This window comes from Chiloscyllium punctatum, chromosome 24 (assembly GCF_047496795.1).
Source record: "Chiloscyllium punctatum isolate Juve2018m chromosome 24, sChiPun1.3, whole genome shotgun sequence".
NCBI lineage: Eukaryota > Metazoa > Chordata > Chondrichthyes > Orectolobiformes > Hemiscylliidae > Chiloscyllium > Chiloscyllium punctatum.
Window position 1 is genome coordinate 88,249,309 of NC_092762.1, and position 13,571 is coordinate 88,262,879.

General features: G+C 43.8%; 1 protein-coding gene across 1 annotated transcript; it reads right to left on the bottom strand.

Annotated features, from left to right (window-relative positions):
* Positions 1–1,232: 1,232 nt before the first annotated feature.
* On the bottom strand, positions 1,233–8,130 carry LOC140494818 (uncharacterized). The gene is made up of 2 exons (XM_072594468.1): positions 7,664–8,130; positions 1,233–4,212 (listed from the first exon to the last, which is right to left on the bottom strand). The coding sequence occupies exons 1-2, from the start codon at positions 7,881–7,883 to the stop codon at positions 1,271–1,273; spliced, it is 3,162 nt and encodes a 1,053-aa protein (XP_072450569.1). The 5' UTR covers positions 7,884–8,130; the 3' UTR covers positions 1,233–1,270.
* Between the last annotated feature and the right edge of the window lie 5,441 nt (positions 8,131–13,571).

Consider the following 13,571-nt stretch of genomic DNA (forward strand, 5'->3'; position numbering starts at 1 on the left):
AACTGAAAACATCTGCCGATTGACGGAGAATATTAATCGGAGATACCGAAGATATCAGAGTGGGAGCCACACTCAGCTCTCAGAACAGGGTGTCCTACAGAGAAGGTTGGTATAAACAAGGACCGCAGATGCTGGAAACCAGATTCTGGATCAGAGTGGTGCTGGAAAGGCACAGCAGGTCAGTCAGCATCCGAGAAGCAGGAAAATCAACGTTTCGGGCAAAAGCCCTTCATCAGGTCCTACAGAGAAGGTGGAAGTTGGGATAATCTATTTGATCTTTAATATGTTAACATCAACTTTTTCCTTTCAAAAGTAAAAACAGTGCTGGAGAAACTCAGCAGGTCCGGAAGCCTCTGTGGAGAGGGAAACAGTGTTTACGTTTCAAGTCTGGTCTGACTCTTGCTTGGTGAAGAGCTATGTCCAACATTAGGCCACAGCTGCAATGCTGTATTCCTGATGAAGGGCTTTTGCCCAAAACATCGATTTTGCTGCTCCTCGGATGCTGCCTGAACTGCTGTGCTTTTCCAGCACCACTCTAATCTAGACTCTGGTTTCCAGCATCTGCAGTCATTGTTTTTACACAGCTGCAATACTGTGTAAAGACCTGGTCACAATGCCATAGGTAACATGCGCTTTCACTAGAGAGGGTGCACAGGAGATTCACCAGGATGTTGGCTGGCCTGGGATGCTGCAGCCCTGAAGGGAGAGGCTGGGTTTGTTTATTTTGGAACAGAAAAGTATGAGGGAGAGTCTGATTGAGTTCTACAAAGTTCTGAGGAGAATAGACAGGGTGGATTGAGAGTATTCTTTTCCCTTAGTGGTGGGTCAATAACCGGGGATCACAGTTTTAAGGTAAAAAGCAGGAGGTTTAAGGGGATCTGAGGGAGAAAAAAAATTTGACGGTGTTATATGTCTGGCATGCACTACTGTGCTTAAAAGGGTGGTAGAGGTGGGAAATCTCAAGATATTTAAAAAGTATTTAGATGAGCACTTGAAACGGATGCAAGGCAATGGGCTAAATGCTGGAAAATGATATTAGATGGATGTTTGATGTCTGGCGTGGATATGATGGGCTGAAGGGCCTCTTTCTGTGCTATAAAAAGCTCATAGCTTTGAGCTCAGGCTTTAGCAGGGCATCACAATGTAAAACAGACTTCAATAACACTTCCTTTATTTAAGTTGTTTGTTTATTCCAAATGCTGTTTTAAGGTTAAACTTGCATTGCTATCTTTAGAAAGGAATAAAGCAATAAGAGAGTGTCCTCTTGACTCTAAATCCCTCCCCAGTTGCATGTCTGTGAGTGGTAAACGCTTTCATAATGCAACAAAGGGTTTGAGCAGCTGACATCGATAGAGTTGTTGTCTTGGCCTGCATTGTCATTTCCATAATTCCCCGGGCTGCCCATGGCCACACTGACTGGTGACTCTAGCCAGTCCTCTGTTGAATCCGCATCACTCTCACTGTAATCACTCTGTGAAATCTCTTCTAGAAAGATATCTAGATATTCAGGGTTTTGCCAGTCCTCATTCTGTATGTCGTTCAGGTCGTCCATTTCATTTTCACTAATGCCCTCTGATAGAAATTTTCTGATCTGGTAACCACGATAGGCGGCTTGGATTATAACTGCAGCCTTGGCCTGTTTCCGGATCTGTGCTCGGGTCTGGTAACCTTTCCAAGCTGCCTGGATCATCAGGGCGGCCTTCACTTCTTCCTGGTAGCGTTTTCGAGTCTGCAGGGACCTCTTTTGACACTCCTGGTATTGCTGTTTGAAATGACAAGGTGTTGAGCGTATCTTGTTCAAGACAAACTCAGAGTTGTAAGGAGTGGTTGCAAAGAGATTTTTCCGAGATGCTGACACTATTGGTCTGGGGATATCCACAGACAGAGTCCCATCTGTTAATGTCATTCCCAGTGAAGACACCACTCTCTGGCGAAGAGAGGTTGATGACTGTGAAACCATCGGTTTGACATCTCCTGAAACAGTTGTCTCCTTGCTTTCTCGATGCGTGTCTCCATCTGGCAGGTCATGGAGGTAAGGCTTACTGTAAACACCTCTCTGCCATTCTCTTGGCCTATCGTGAGAGGTGGTGGAACTTGATTCTACCTGAGTTCCAGCAGCACAAGTCTTGTACATCAAGGTGCCACTAACATGGTCTGCTTCATTGACCTGTTGATTGTTGTTGGTTGACATGTCTGTATTCACCGAGCATTGCACAGTCGATGACTCATAGACTGAGACAGGCTGCATGGTTGTTGCCATTTCAAGTTGCTTGGCTTTGTTCATGAAGTTAGAAAAAGTGGCTGGCTGCTCATCCAGTGAGTTGGTATACTTGATCAATTTCCTGTTCATTTCAGGGCTAGTTGACGTGGAAGATGCCATATATTCTGACTTATTGGTGATTTTAAGCACAGGTTGATCGATCTGGGATAGGTTTGCAATGCTGTTTTTCAGGAGATTTGCACTCTCGTCTTCCGTGTCTGTATTTGTGCCATAGCTGTACCTGGGCCTCCTTACATTGGATGGCCTCTGTGCTGGATGGGTTTCTTTTCTCTCAGGAGATCCTTCAGAATACCTGTCTCCCTGTTTTGTATCAAAATGGCTTTCATAAGTGAGCCCTTTGCCCCATCCCTCCAAACACTTTATTGCCCCCATTGTGAAACCATCTTGACTGTACTCGTCTGTTTCATTTGTCACAGGGTTTTGTGATTCCAGACAGTTCCAAGTCTCAAGAACATTGATTTTATCCCTTGAATGTTTTGGTGTTTTCTTCCCAGGATAGTCAGTTGACAAAGAAATGTCTGCAAAACCACTGGAATTCTGCTCAGCAGCAAAATCAGTCTTCGAGTATGACTTGGACAAACCATGTTCCATATCAGGGTTCTGTGTAATCAATACTTGTTGGATATTGCTCAGGTCCTTCACACCTGGTTCAAACTTCATGTGTTCCTTGACTAAATTCTTGTGTTTTATGTGTTTTCTCTTGATCTCAGGGGTTTTGATGTTGGATATCACAGTGTACTCCATCTTTTGTGAGACACGCAGGTTAGGTTCTGCAGGTGTGCTGTTGGAGTATTTATTGGGATTGTATCTAATCTCTTCTCCTTTATCCATACTAGCCCTATAGCTATACTTTGGACGCTGAGATGAAGGGCTAATGTAGGGGTCCCCCCAACTTTCATCTTCCACTGGAACAGCAATGTAGTTTTCAGAGACTCCGTATCTAGACTCTGGGTAAGAGCTGTAGAGATGAACCTTCTCTGATCGTTCCAGAATCTTCTCTCCTCCCCCTTTGCTGTCTCTTTCAACCCTGGGCTGGATCTGACTACTGGAATATTTGTCATCTCGTGACCGTCCCTTTGACCCCATGTCTGCTGGTAAGTCTCTTGGCGATTCAGGTCTGGTCTTATTGAGTTTGCCTGTTTTGTTATCCTGGATATTCAAAGCCTCCTCCTCGGTCACCTGGATCCACTGGGTGTTCATGCCATTCGCAGTGTCCTCTCTTGAGCTCTTTCGGGATTTCCTCTTGCTGTGCTCTGTTGGGGGTCGGGTTTCCATGAACATCTGATTCTTGGTTTCAAAAGGATGAGGTACTAACTCAGACATATAAAGGTGGACATTGGGGCTATGCCTGTTTTCTGTCCGTCTCCTGTTCACATCTTTAGACTCTGGCCTTGGGGGTTTATCTGAACTGCGATGCTTACCCTCAGTTACCTTTAGATCGGGGTTGTTGGTATTTGAATGAGTAATGTGGGCGATTCTGCCGCTGGGCTCCTTTAGGGACTCTGGTGAAGGACTGTAGTACTTGTCATGATGATGTCTGTTGCTCTCTTCCTCTCCTTTCTCCAAGTTGGCCCTGTAACTATACTTTGGGCACCGTGCTGAGGAGTCCCCCCACCTTTCTCTCTCCACAGTCAAGGACCTATGGTTTTCAGGAATGCCGTACCTGGATTCTGGGTATGGATTCTCCCACCGTTCTAGAATTTTCTCACCACCTCCTCGACTGTCTCTTTCACCTCTGTAATGGGGCTGACCACTGGCATCCTGCGATCTCCCCTTTGACCCAATGTCAGCTGTTGCTCCTCTAGTGTTATGTACAGAGGCAGATTTAAGGGATTTCCCTGGTTTGTCCTCCTTAATGATCAGGCTTTCCTCATGACAGCTCAGGGGCGTCTGGACAAGAACAACATTATTTCCATGATCCATCATATGACCTGGGAACACAACAGAGAAAGGTTTCATTTATAAATGTGATCAGATCTTTTCCTGGATTTACAGACCAGCAGAGTTGAATTGATGGATGAAGTGTCCAAGGGATTATGTAGTGTTTAGATAATACGAGGTCTGGATTTAGAGAATAGGCTTTCTTCATTTTCCTGCTACTTGATAGCAAGTGTTCATACTGTGGCAGTAAATTCTAGAACTGTAGGCAACAGTTATAATGTTATCAGTGATGAGGAGATCCCCACACAAACTATGCAGATTAATGGTGATCTGACAAAGATAATAACTGTTTGAATATTGATGCTGTGTTCATTAGTCATAGAACAATAAGAGAGAGTGGGTGGTGTGGGATTAGACTGGGTGGGACATTATAGGGCATTGGATGTGAGGGAGAATGTGAGATTAGACTGAGTGGGATATTAGAATGTGCACAATGGGAGCAGGCAGTGGAGATAAGGCTGTGAGAATCATACCAGTGTGAATTGGATGGGTGACCAGCCAGTTTCTATTCCAGAATATTCTATTCTCAAAACATGGAGATTTTTAGACGATAACACATTGGAGTAAAAGTAGACCATTCAGCCCATCGAAACTTGTCTGCTGTTCAATTAGATCATGGCTGCTCTATTATTTCCCAGCTTTATTTTGTTTCCTTTTCACCGTAAGACTTGACTTCCTTGCTGATTTAAAGTCTGTCTATCTCAATCTCAAATTTATTTATTTACCAGCCTCCCCAGACCTTGATGATAAATAATTGCATAAACTCACTTCTTTCAGAGAGAAAAACATCCTCATCTCCTTCAATGGGTGACCCATTATTCTGAGACGATTCCCTCTGGCCCTGGACTCTCCCAGACAGGGAAACAACATTTACACATCTCCCCTGGCGAGTCCTCTAAGAACTTTGTTTGATCACCTCTCATTCTTCTTAACTCCAAGGAGTACAGGCCCAATCTACTCAACCTCTCCTCATAAGACAATCCCTCCATACCTGGTATCAATCTAGTGAACCTTCTCTGGACAACCTCCAATGTCAGTATACCTCTCCTTATGAAAGGTGAGCAAAGCAGTTCACATCATTCCAATTGTGGTCTGACTAATGCCTAATATCATTTTAGCAAAATCTGCCTACTTTTACAATCCATTCCCATTGAAATAAAGGCCAACGATCCAATTGCTTTCACTATTAGCTGCTGGGCTTGGATGTAGCTTTTGTGATTCATACAAAAGGATGCTGGAATCTCTCTGTTTCGTAGATTTCTGCAGTCTTTCCCAATTTAAACAATATTTCATTTAATTATTTTTCCTGACAAAGTGCATAATGTCACATTTTCCCAAATTATATTCTATCTGCTAAAGTTTTGCCCACTCATTTAACCTGTCTGTACCTCTTTGCAGACTCTTTGTGTCATCCTCAATGTTTGCCCCCCCCACCTAGTTTTGTGTCATCTGCACATTTGGTGAGATAATTCACTTCCATCATCTAAGTCATTAATACATATTGTAAATAATTGTGCCCCCGCCCCCAGCTCTGATTCTTGTGGCACTCCTCTAGTTACACTTTGCCATTCTGACCCATTTACCCCACTCTTCTGTCTTATGTTAGTTAGCCAATCCTCTATCCATGCTAATGTACTGCCCCCAACACCATGAGCTCTTGTTAAAAAGCCTCATCATGTGTGCTGCCTTATCGAATGCCTTTTAGAAATCCAAATATACTACGTCTACCTGTTCTCCTTTATGTATGTTATCACCTCAAAGAATCCTAATAAATATGTCAGACATGATTTCCCTTTCATGGACACATGCTGACTCTGCTTAATTATATTGTGTATTTTTAAATGTCCCGCAATATCAGGCAAAGTGCGATGTCAGTGCAAGTCTTTCCTTTTTTAACAGTTGTTTGTATTGAGTTTTCCCTTTCACTATTTTGAAAACTTCAATCGGATCATCCTCGCATATCCCATTTCCCCAAACTTTCTTGAATTGAAATTCCCAGACTCGGTTGATCTGGTTTGTATCCTGTTCATTGTCAGTGAGACTGTTTTTATTTATAATCTGACCATGAATACAGTCAGTGGTACTTCTGCTGGAATTTACTGATTTTGATTGTCCTTCAGTTCTTATTTCCATCTGGTTTGTTGCCTCTTGTTTAGAATCCAGTAAAATGTCATCACTCAGAAAAGAAAATGACATTACCCATTTTCCACAGCTGCACTTTATTCAGCTCCTGCTATCAATGGGTCTTCTCACTAATGCCAGACAATGACTCTCTCTAATCATAGAATCTCTACAGTGTGAGAGCAGGCCATTCAGCCCATCAAATATACACTGACCTTACGAATAGCATCCCCCCAAGACCCACACCCTCTGACAAACCCTCCCTGTACTTCCCATGGCCAATCCACCTTACCTGCACAGCTTTGCACTGTGGAAGGAAACCAGAAAACCCAGACGGGACCCACATAGACTCAGAGAGAACGTGCAAGCTCCAAACAGACAATCTCCCCGAGGGTACAGTTGAACCCGTTTCCCTGGTGCTATGAGGCAGCAGTGCTAACCACTGAGCCCACCAAATAATTGCAACAGGATTATTAGGCGACTACTTTGACATTGGATGAATTACCATTGGATGAATTCCCCACTATAACATCCTGGGTATTACTATCAGCTAAAAACTGAAGTGGGTATAACACAACGGCTACAAGAGCTGTCAGAGGCGAAGGACACTGCAGCAAGTAGCTCACCTCCTGACTTCCCAGAGCCTGTCCTACATCTAAGAGGCACAGCTCAGGAGTCTGATGGAATACTCCCCACTTGCCTGGATGAGTGTAGCTCCAACAACCCTCAAGAATCTTGACACCGTCCAATCCAAATATCTTAACAAGATTCCACTCTGTAATTCTCTCCTGGATATCAAGATACAAACCACTCTGAACCCCTCAATTATATTCCAGTCTGTAACCCATTGCCAGGTATCTGTTATTCTAAATATAAAATCATGAACCCTTTGATTAGATCTAGTCTCTACATCACTCCAGTGTATTTGTTATTTCATATACATAATCCCTCCTCCCACCCTCTTTAATGTATCACTGAATTACATTCCAACCTGCAATTCACTGCTGAGTATCTTTCTATGTATTGACACTGAGCTCCTCCATCAGACACCAGTCTGTACTTCATTCCCGGGTATCTTTTCTCTAAATGTAAACCAACCTGAATCTCTTGATAAGATTCCATTATGTAACTCACTCCTGGGTATCTGTTATTCTATGTGTAAACCCCCTGAACCCCTCAATTCGATTCCAGTCTGTAACTCATTCCTGCAACAGTTAAAGGGGAGAATGTACACATCTTTCAACATTGTGTTTTTGTGATTAGTCCCTCTATAGTCTTTTCATTTTGCTTCATCTTCCACTTTATCTATTCGGGTCTCACCTGTAGTCATTCGACTCTGAATGTTTGCTTCTCTCTCCCTGCTTTCTCTCCTTTCTGCTTTCTTGTTCTCTTTATGTTTACTTCTGCGCTTTTCCCTGTCTCTGTCTCTCTCCTTTGCATGATCCTTCATTTTTTCTCTTTCTTTTTCACGTTCTTTATTTTCATTTCTTCTCTCATCTGTCTTCGTGTGACTTATTTCTACACATTGATCTTTTTCCATCTTCCTTTATGATTCTTTCGCATCCAGAGTGAAAGAAGTACAGAAAATTATTAGAGTCGGGTGAAAGTTTGGAATTAATCATTATTAATATGATCATTTTACGGGCTGCTGTTTCAGGGAGGTTGAGAGCTTGACCAGGAAAACCCAGAGAGCAAGTGAGAATCTGGGATGGATGGACAGACTCTGTGACCCTTGCTGTTCTTTTTGAGGATGAGTATCAGTAACAACAATACTTACTCTAAAAGCAGAAAGTGCTGGTGAAACTCAGCAACACCAGCAGCACCAGCAGCAGAGTCAGGAACAGACGTACACTAACCCTAAGCCTAATTGCAGCCCGAACCCTAAGCCTGGCCCTAAACAGTTGATTCTAAACAGTGTCTTGAAAAAGGAGAGAAGCAGAAGGATGAGTCCCAGAGCTTAGGGTTCAGGCAGCTGAAGGCACAGCTTCCAAAGGCGAAGGGATTAAAATCAGGGATATGCTAATCAGACGAGAATTAGTAAAGTGCATTGATCTTAGAGGGTTTTAGGTTTGGAGGAGATTTCAGATCATGGGAGGAAGAACAAGACCTTGGCAAGTTTTACGTGTGTTTAAACGAGAAAACACTGAGACGGTTCACAGATATGTAAAGCAAACACCTTGAGAGGTTCGGAGAGCCTCATATACATTTGAAAACAGATGTAATCCCATTCAGCTCTTCAAGGCTGTTCAATAAGATCATGACTGATCTGTTTGCGGTTTGAATTCCACCTTCCTATCTATTCCCAATAATCTTTGATTCCTTGCCCAACCATTATCTATCTACCTCCACCTTCAAAATATTCAGTGACCCACCTCCTGCACTTTCTGAGGTAAAAATTTCCAAAGTTGTGCAATCCTTTGGGAGGAAGAATTCCACTCATCTCTGTCCTGAAAGGGCAACCTCTAATTTGAAACAGTGCCCCAAGTCTGGACTTACCCACAAGAGGATACACCTTTCCCATGTCCACCGTTATCAAGGTCATTGAGGATGTTCTCCCCTTCAATCAGGTCACCCTTGCTCTTCTCAACTCCAGGGGAAACAAGTTCAGTCCTGTCTGACCTTTCTTCGAGAGACAACATCTCAAGTTCCAGGTATCAATCCAGTAAACCTACTAAATACCTCCAATGCATCTACATGCTTCCTTAAATAGGAAACGTGAAAGATCACAAGAAAAATCGATGGGAGAGAAACTTAAGAAAAGAGTTGCAAGAAGTTAGAGGAAGATAAAAGTAATGATCTTCAATCTGAGGTGGCAGGCAAAAGTGTCCAAGAATAGCACAGAGGGTGTTCCAGGTCTCTAACTGCCAGAGAACAGTGGAGAGATATAATTCAGACCCAGAGAAATAATTATTTGTGCCCAGGATTACAGTTGGCAGTTGAGGAGTATAGAGAAACCAAGATTTCACTCACTAGGAAACACCACAGGAGAGTCCAAAACCACAAGGAAAATCTGGAGATGCAGCGACCTTAAAATGAATGGTGCACATGGGCACATTTTAAAATATCAATTTTACTGCATTCAGGAAGAAACAAATCCTGGATCAAGGAAAAGACTAACTGGGAGCTGCCTGGAACACCATGACATCACAGAAATACGAAACATTGATTGCAGAGTAGCAAGGGCAAGAACCACAATCTGCTGCTTTGAGACCAAGTTCTGAGCTGATTGGTGTATTTGGTGGAATCCCGCTATACAAAGTGAATTTAAATCCCAGTTCCCATTGATTCCCACTGAACCCACGTACCTGGAGTTTCTGCCTTACAAATTTCAGCTAAGTTCTGAGTTAGGATTTCTGCACGAACAATACCAAAAGCAACCTTTTTTTTCACTCCTGCTTCAAGTAAACAAGAACTACAATCTCAAATAGGAGCAGGTTGCCAGTGCTTGGAGCTGCATAGGGCCCAGGTTTGAATGGTTGTCTCTTTCTTCAAGGCATTTCTGCCTTTTGTTTTCTTTGAAGTAAGCTCTGGACTAGGGAGCCTTGTGGGATCACTAACTCCTTGAGAATGTTCTCGCTGATCAACCTTTGCCACCCAGCTTTCTCTTGATTTACCTGCACCTGGCAAAGCCTGTTTCCCCAAAATGTCAGAGTGACATCACAAGGTGACAAGTTGTTACAATCAGTGAGTCATAAAGACCAGGAAGTTTGTCATTTTGACCATGATGATGCCAGGCCTTTCTCCGAGGTCAGCACAGTTACAGGATCATCACCTCAACAACATCATTACTGCTGTGTTGGAATAAATGTGGCAGGATGCCAATGCTAGGGCCAAATTCAGTACCCCAATCAGTGTTTAATCATGGGTCAAACATCATCACAGAGTTGGAACTGCTCTCATCTACACATCCACTGACCATTGGGATGGCTGGAGAATGCTCTGGAGTAAGACTCATTTCCCCTCCCTGACACAGGTGTCTGAATCTTGCATTTCTTTTTGGCCATGTGAGAATTGCAATGAGGTTTTTGCAAGGATTCCTGCCACAAGATTCCTCACCACACCTTCCCAAATGTTCTTCATTAACTATTGACCCTGACTCTGTTGTCTCTCTGCAATTACATCCCCATCTTACTATACGCACCAATCTCAGAACAACTTGCCTGGCAGCAGATATTGCTGAAAGACCAGAATCTGTGCCATCCTTGAGAGGCCATTATGCATCTGAACAGGTATTGGCAATCTGATGTCACCCATCACTGGCAGTGTAATAATACAGAAGCTACAAAGCCACCTACCCTGGTACGGAGCTGGCATGGCTGACATTGCCTCACATATTTAACCACGTTCCCTCATCCTCATTGCTCTTTTACCACCACACCACAACAATTAGATACATCCTATCTGATTGCTTCTCTGATACGCTCTCCCAGTGGTCACCTACAGCTTGTCATTGTCCAGTATGGGAACAGTACCTCCAGGCAAGTAATCGGACAGACCCAGCCATGGGTTCATATTGACAGCCATCAAAAGGGAACATAAAGGAAATGAAAGCAAGCTGCAGTTTACACCAAAGTCTGAGCCAACTGCTGGCAGGTTGACTTTCACATGGATTGGACCCGGGTATCCTTGGAGCAGGCATGGATTCTGAACTTTCACCCATCAAAGTGACATGATGGAACCCACTCAGGCCATTCTCCAACTACTTCCAGCTGCACTGCACAGCATCTGAAGGTGGATATTGTCTGTAATGGGCTCTGCCTGGTTTCCAGATAACCACATTTCTACCCCAACCTCACCATCAGCCCCCACCTCCCCTTTATTGCTTTTTCCACCCGTCCCACTAACGTGGAGAATGCTGTAAAAGCAAAATACTGTGGATTCTGGAAATACTGGCAGTTCTGGTTTTTGTGAAGAAAGAAACAGTGTTAATATTTCAAAGAGTGTTAATATTTCAATATTTGGAACTGGGAGGATGCTAAGGATCTTTGGTGAGTTTCTGCAGTACATCTTGTAGATAGTACACACTGCTGCTACTGAGCACCGGTGGTGGAGGGAGTGGATGTTTGTGGATGTGGGGCCAATCAAGTGGCTGCTTTGTCCTGGGACGGTTTCAAGCTTCTTGAGGGTTGTTGGAGCTGCCCCCATCCAGGCAAGTGGGGAGGATATTGATCATTTTCTACTTTGATACTACCTATTTATCTCAGTATTCCATGCACTTGATATTCCACAATAGCAAACTACCTAATCATGTTAGTTTAAATTGGCCACAATAACACAAGCAAATCCCTGTTCAAGAAAGTTGGGGTGTGGAAGCTCAAGCACTGACTTTAAAAACACTTGTTACAGCCGTTGCTGAGGCTGCGCTTGGAGTACTGTGTAAAGTTCCAGTCTCTATATTTAAGAAGGGATGTATTTATTCCTGAGACAGTCCAAAAGAGATTCACTAGGTTGATTCTTGGAAGGGGTTAACCTTATCAAGATTAGGCCTTTGTTAAACTTTAGGAGAATGAGGGGTGATCTCATTGAAACACAGATTCTGACAAGGCTTGACAGGGAAGATGTGAAGATATTTCCACAAATGGGGGAGTCTCAAGTCATGGAACATAATTACAGAATAAGTGGACACTCATTTAAAACTGAGATGTGAAGGAATTACTTCTCTAAGACGATGGTGAATGTCTGGGATTGACTATCCCAGAGAGTTGTGGAGGCTAGATCACTCAATGCACACAAGGATGAACATACCGAAAGAACTGCAGATGTTGGAAACTAGAAACAAAAGCAGAAATTGCTGGAAAATTACAACAGGTCTAGCAGCATATGGGCCAGACCTACAGACAGGCAGGACTGGAACCAGTGTCCTGGGGGTGCTTTTGCTAATGCTGTTGGAAGGGTTTAAACTAATGCAGCAGGGGAATGGGAACCAATTGAGGAGGTTAGTGGACAGTAAGGAGCTAGTAACTAAAGCCTGTAGGGAACTGGATAAGAAGTTAGCGTGACGAATGGGAAGAGTAGGGAGGGAGCAGATGATGAACGCAAAGGGACAGGTGGTCTGAGGTATGCATGTTTTAACATGAGAAGTGTAGTAGGTAAGGCAGGTGAACTTAGGGCTTGGATTAGTACCTGGGAATATGATGTTATTGCTATTACTCAGACTTGGTTGAAGGAAGGGCATTGATTAGCAACTAAATATCCCAGGATATAGATGCTTCAGGCAGGATAGAGAGGGAAGTAAAAGAGATGGAGGAGTCACATTACTGATCAGATAAAATATTACAGCTTGACCAGATGGGCCAATGGGCTGAGAAGTGGCAGATGGAGTTTAATTCAGATAAATGCGAGGTGCTGCATTTTGGGAAAGTAAATCTTAGCAGGACTTATACACTTAATGGTAAGGTTCTGGAGTGCAGGTTCATAGCTCCTTGAAAGTGGAGTTGCAGGTAGATAGGATAGTGAAGAAGGCGTTTGGTATGCTTTCCTTTATTGATCAGAGTATTGAGTACAGGAGTTGGGAGGTCATGTTGCGGCTGTGCAGGACATTGGTTAGACCAGTATTGGAATATTACGTGCAATTCTGGTCTCCTTCTTATCGGAAAGATGTTGTTTAGATTAGATTACTTACAGTGTGGAAACAGGCCCTTCGGCCCAACAAGTCCACACCGACCCGCCGAAGCGTAACCCACCCATTCCTGTACATTTACCCCTTACCTAACACTACGGGCAATTTAGCATGGCCAATTCACCTTACGTGCACATCTTTGGACTGTGGGAGGAAACCGGAGCACCCGGAGGAAACCCATGCAGACACGGGGAGAACGTGCAAACTCCACACAGTCAGTTGCCTGAGTCGGGAATTGAACCCGGGTCTCTGGCGCTGTGAGGCAGCAGTGCTAACCACTGTGCCACCGTGCCACCCACGGTTCAGAAAAGATTTACAAGGATGTTGCCAGGGTTGGAGGATTTGAGCTACAGGGAGAGGCTGAACAGGCTGGGGCTGTTTTCCCTGGAGCATCGGAGGCTGAGGGGTGACCTTATAGAGGTTTACAAAGTTATGAGGGACATGGATAGGATAAATAGACAAAGTCTTTTCCCTGGGGTGCGGGGGAGTCCGAACTAGAGGGCATAGGTTTAGGGTGAGAGGGGAAAGATATAAAAGAGACCTAAGGGGCAACTTTTTCACGCAGAGGGTGGTACGTGTATGGAATGAGCTGCCAGAGGCTGGTACAAT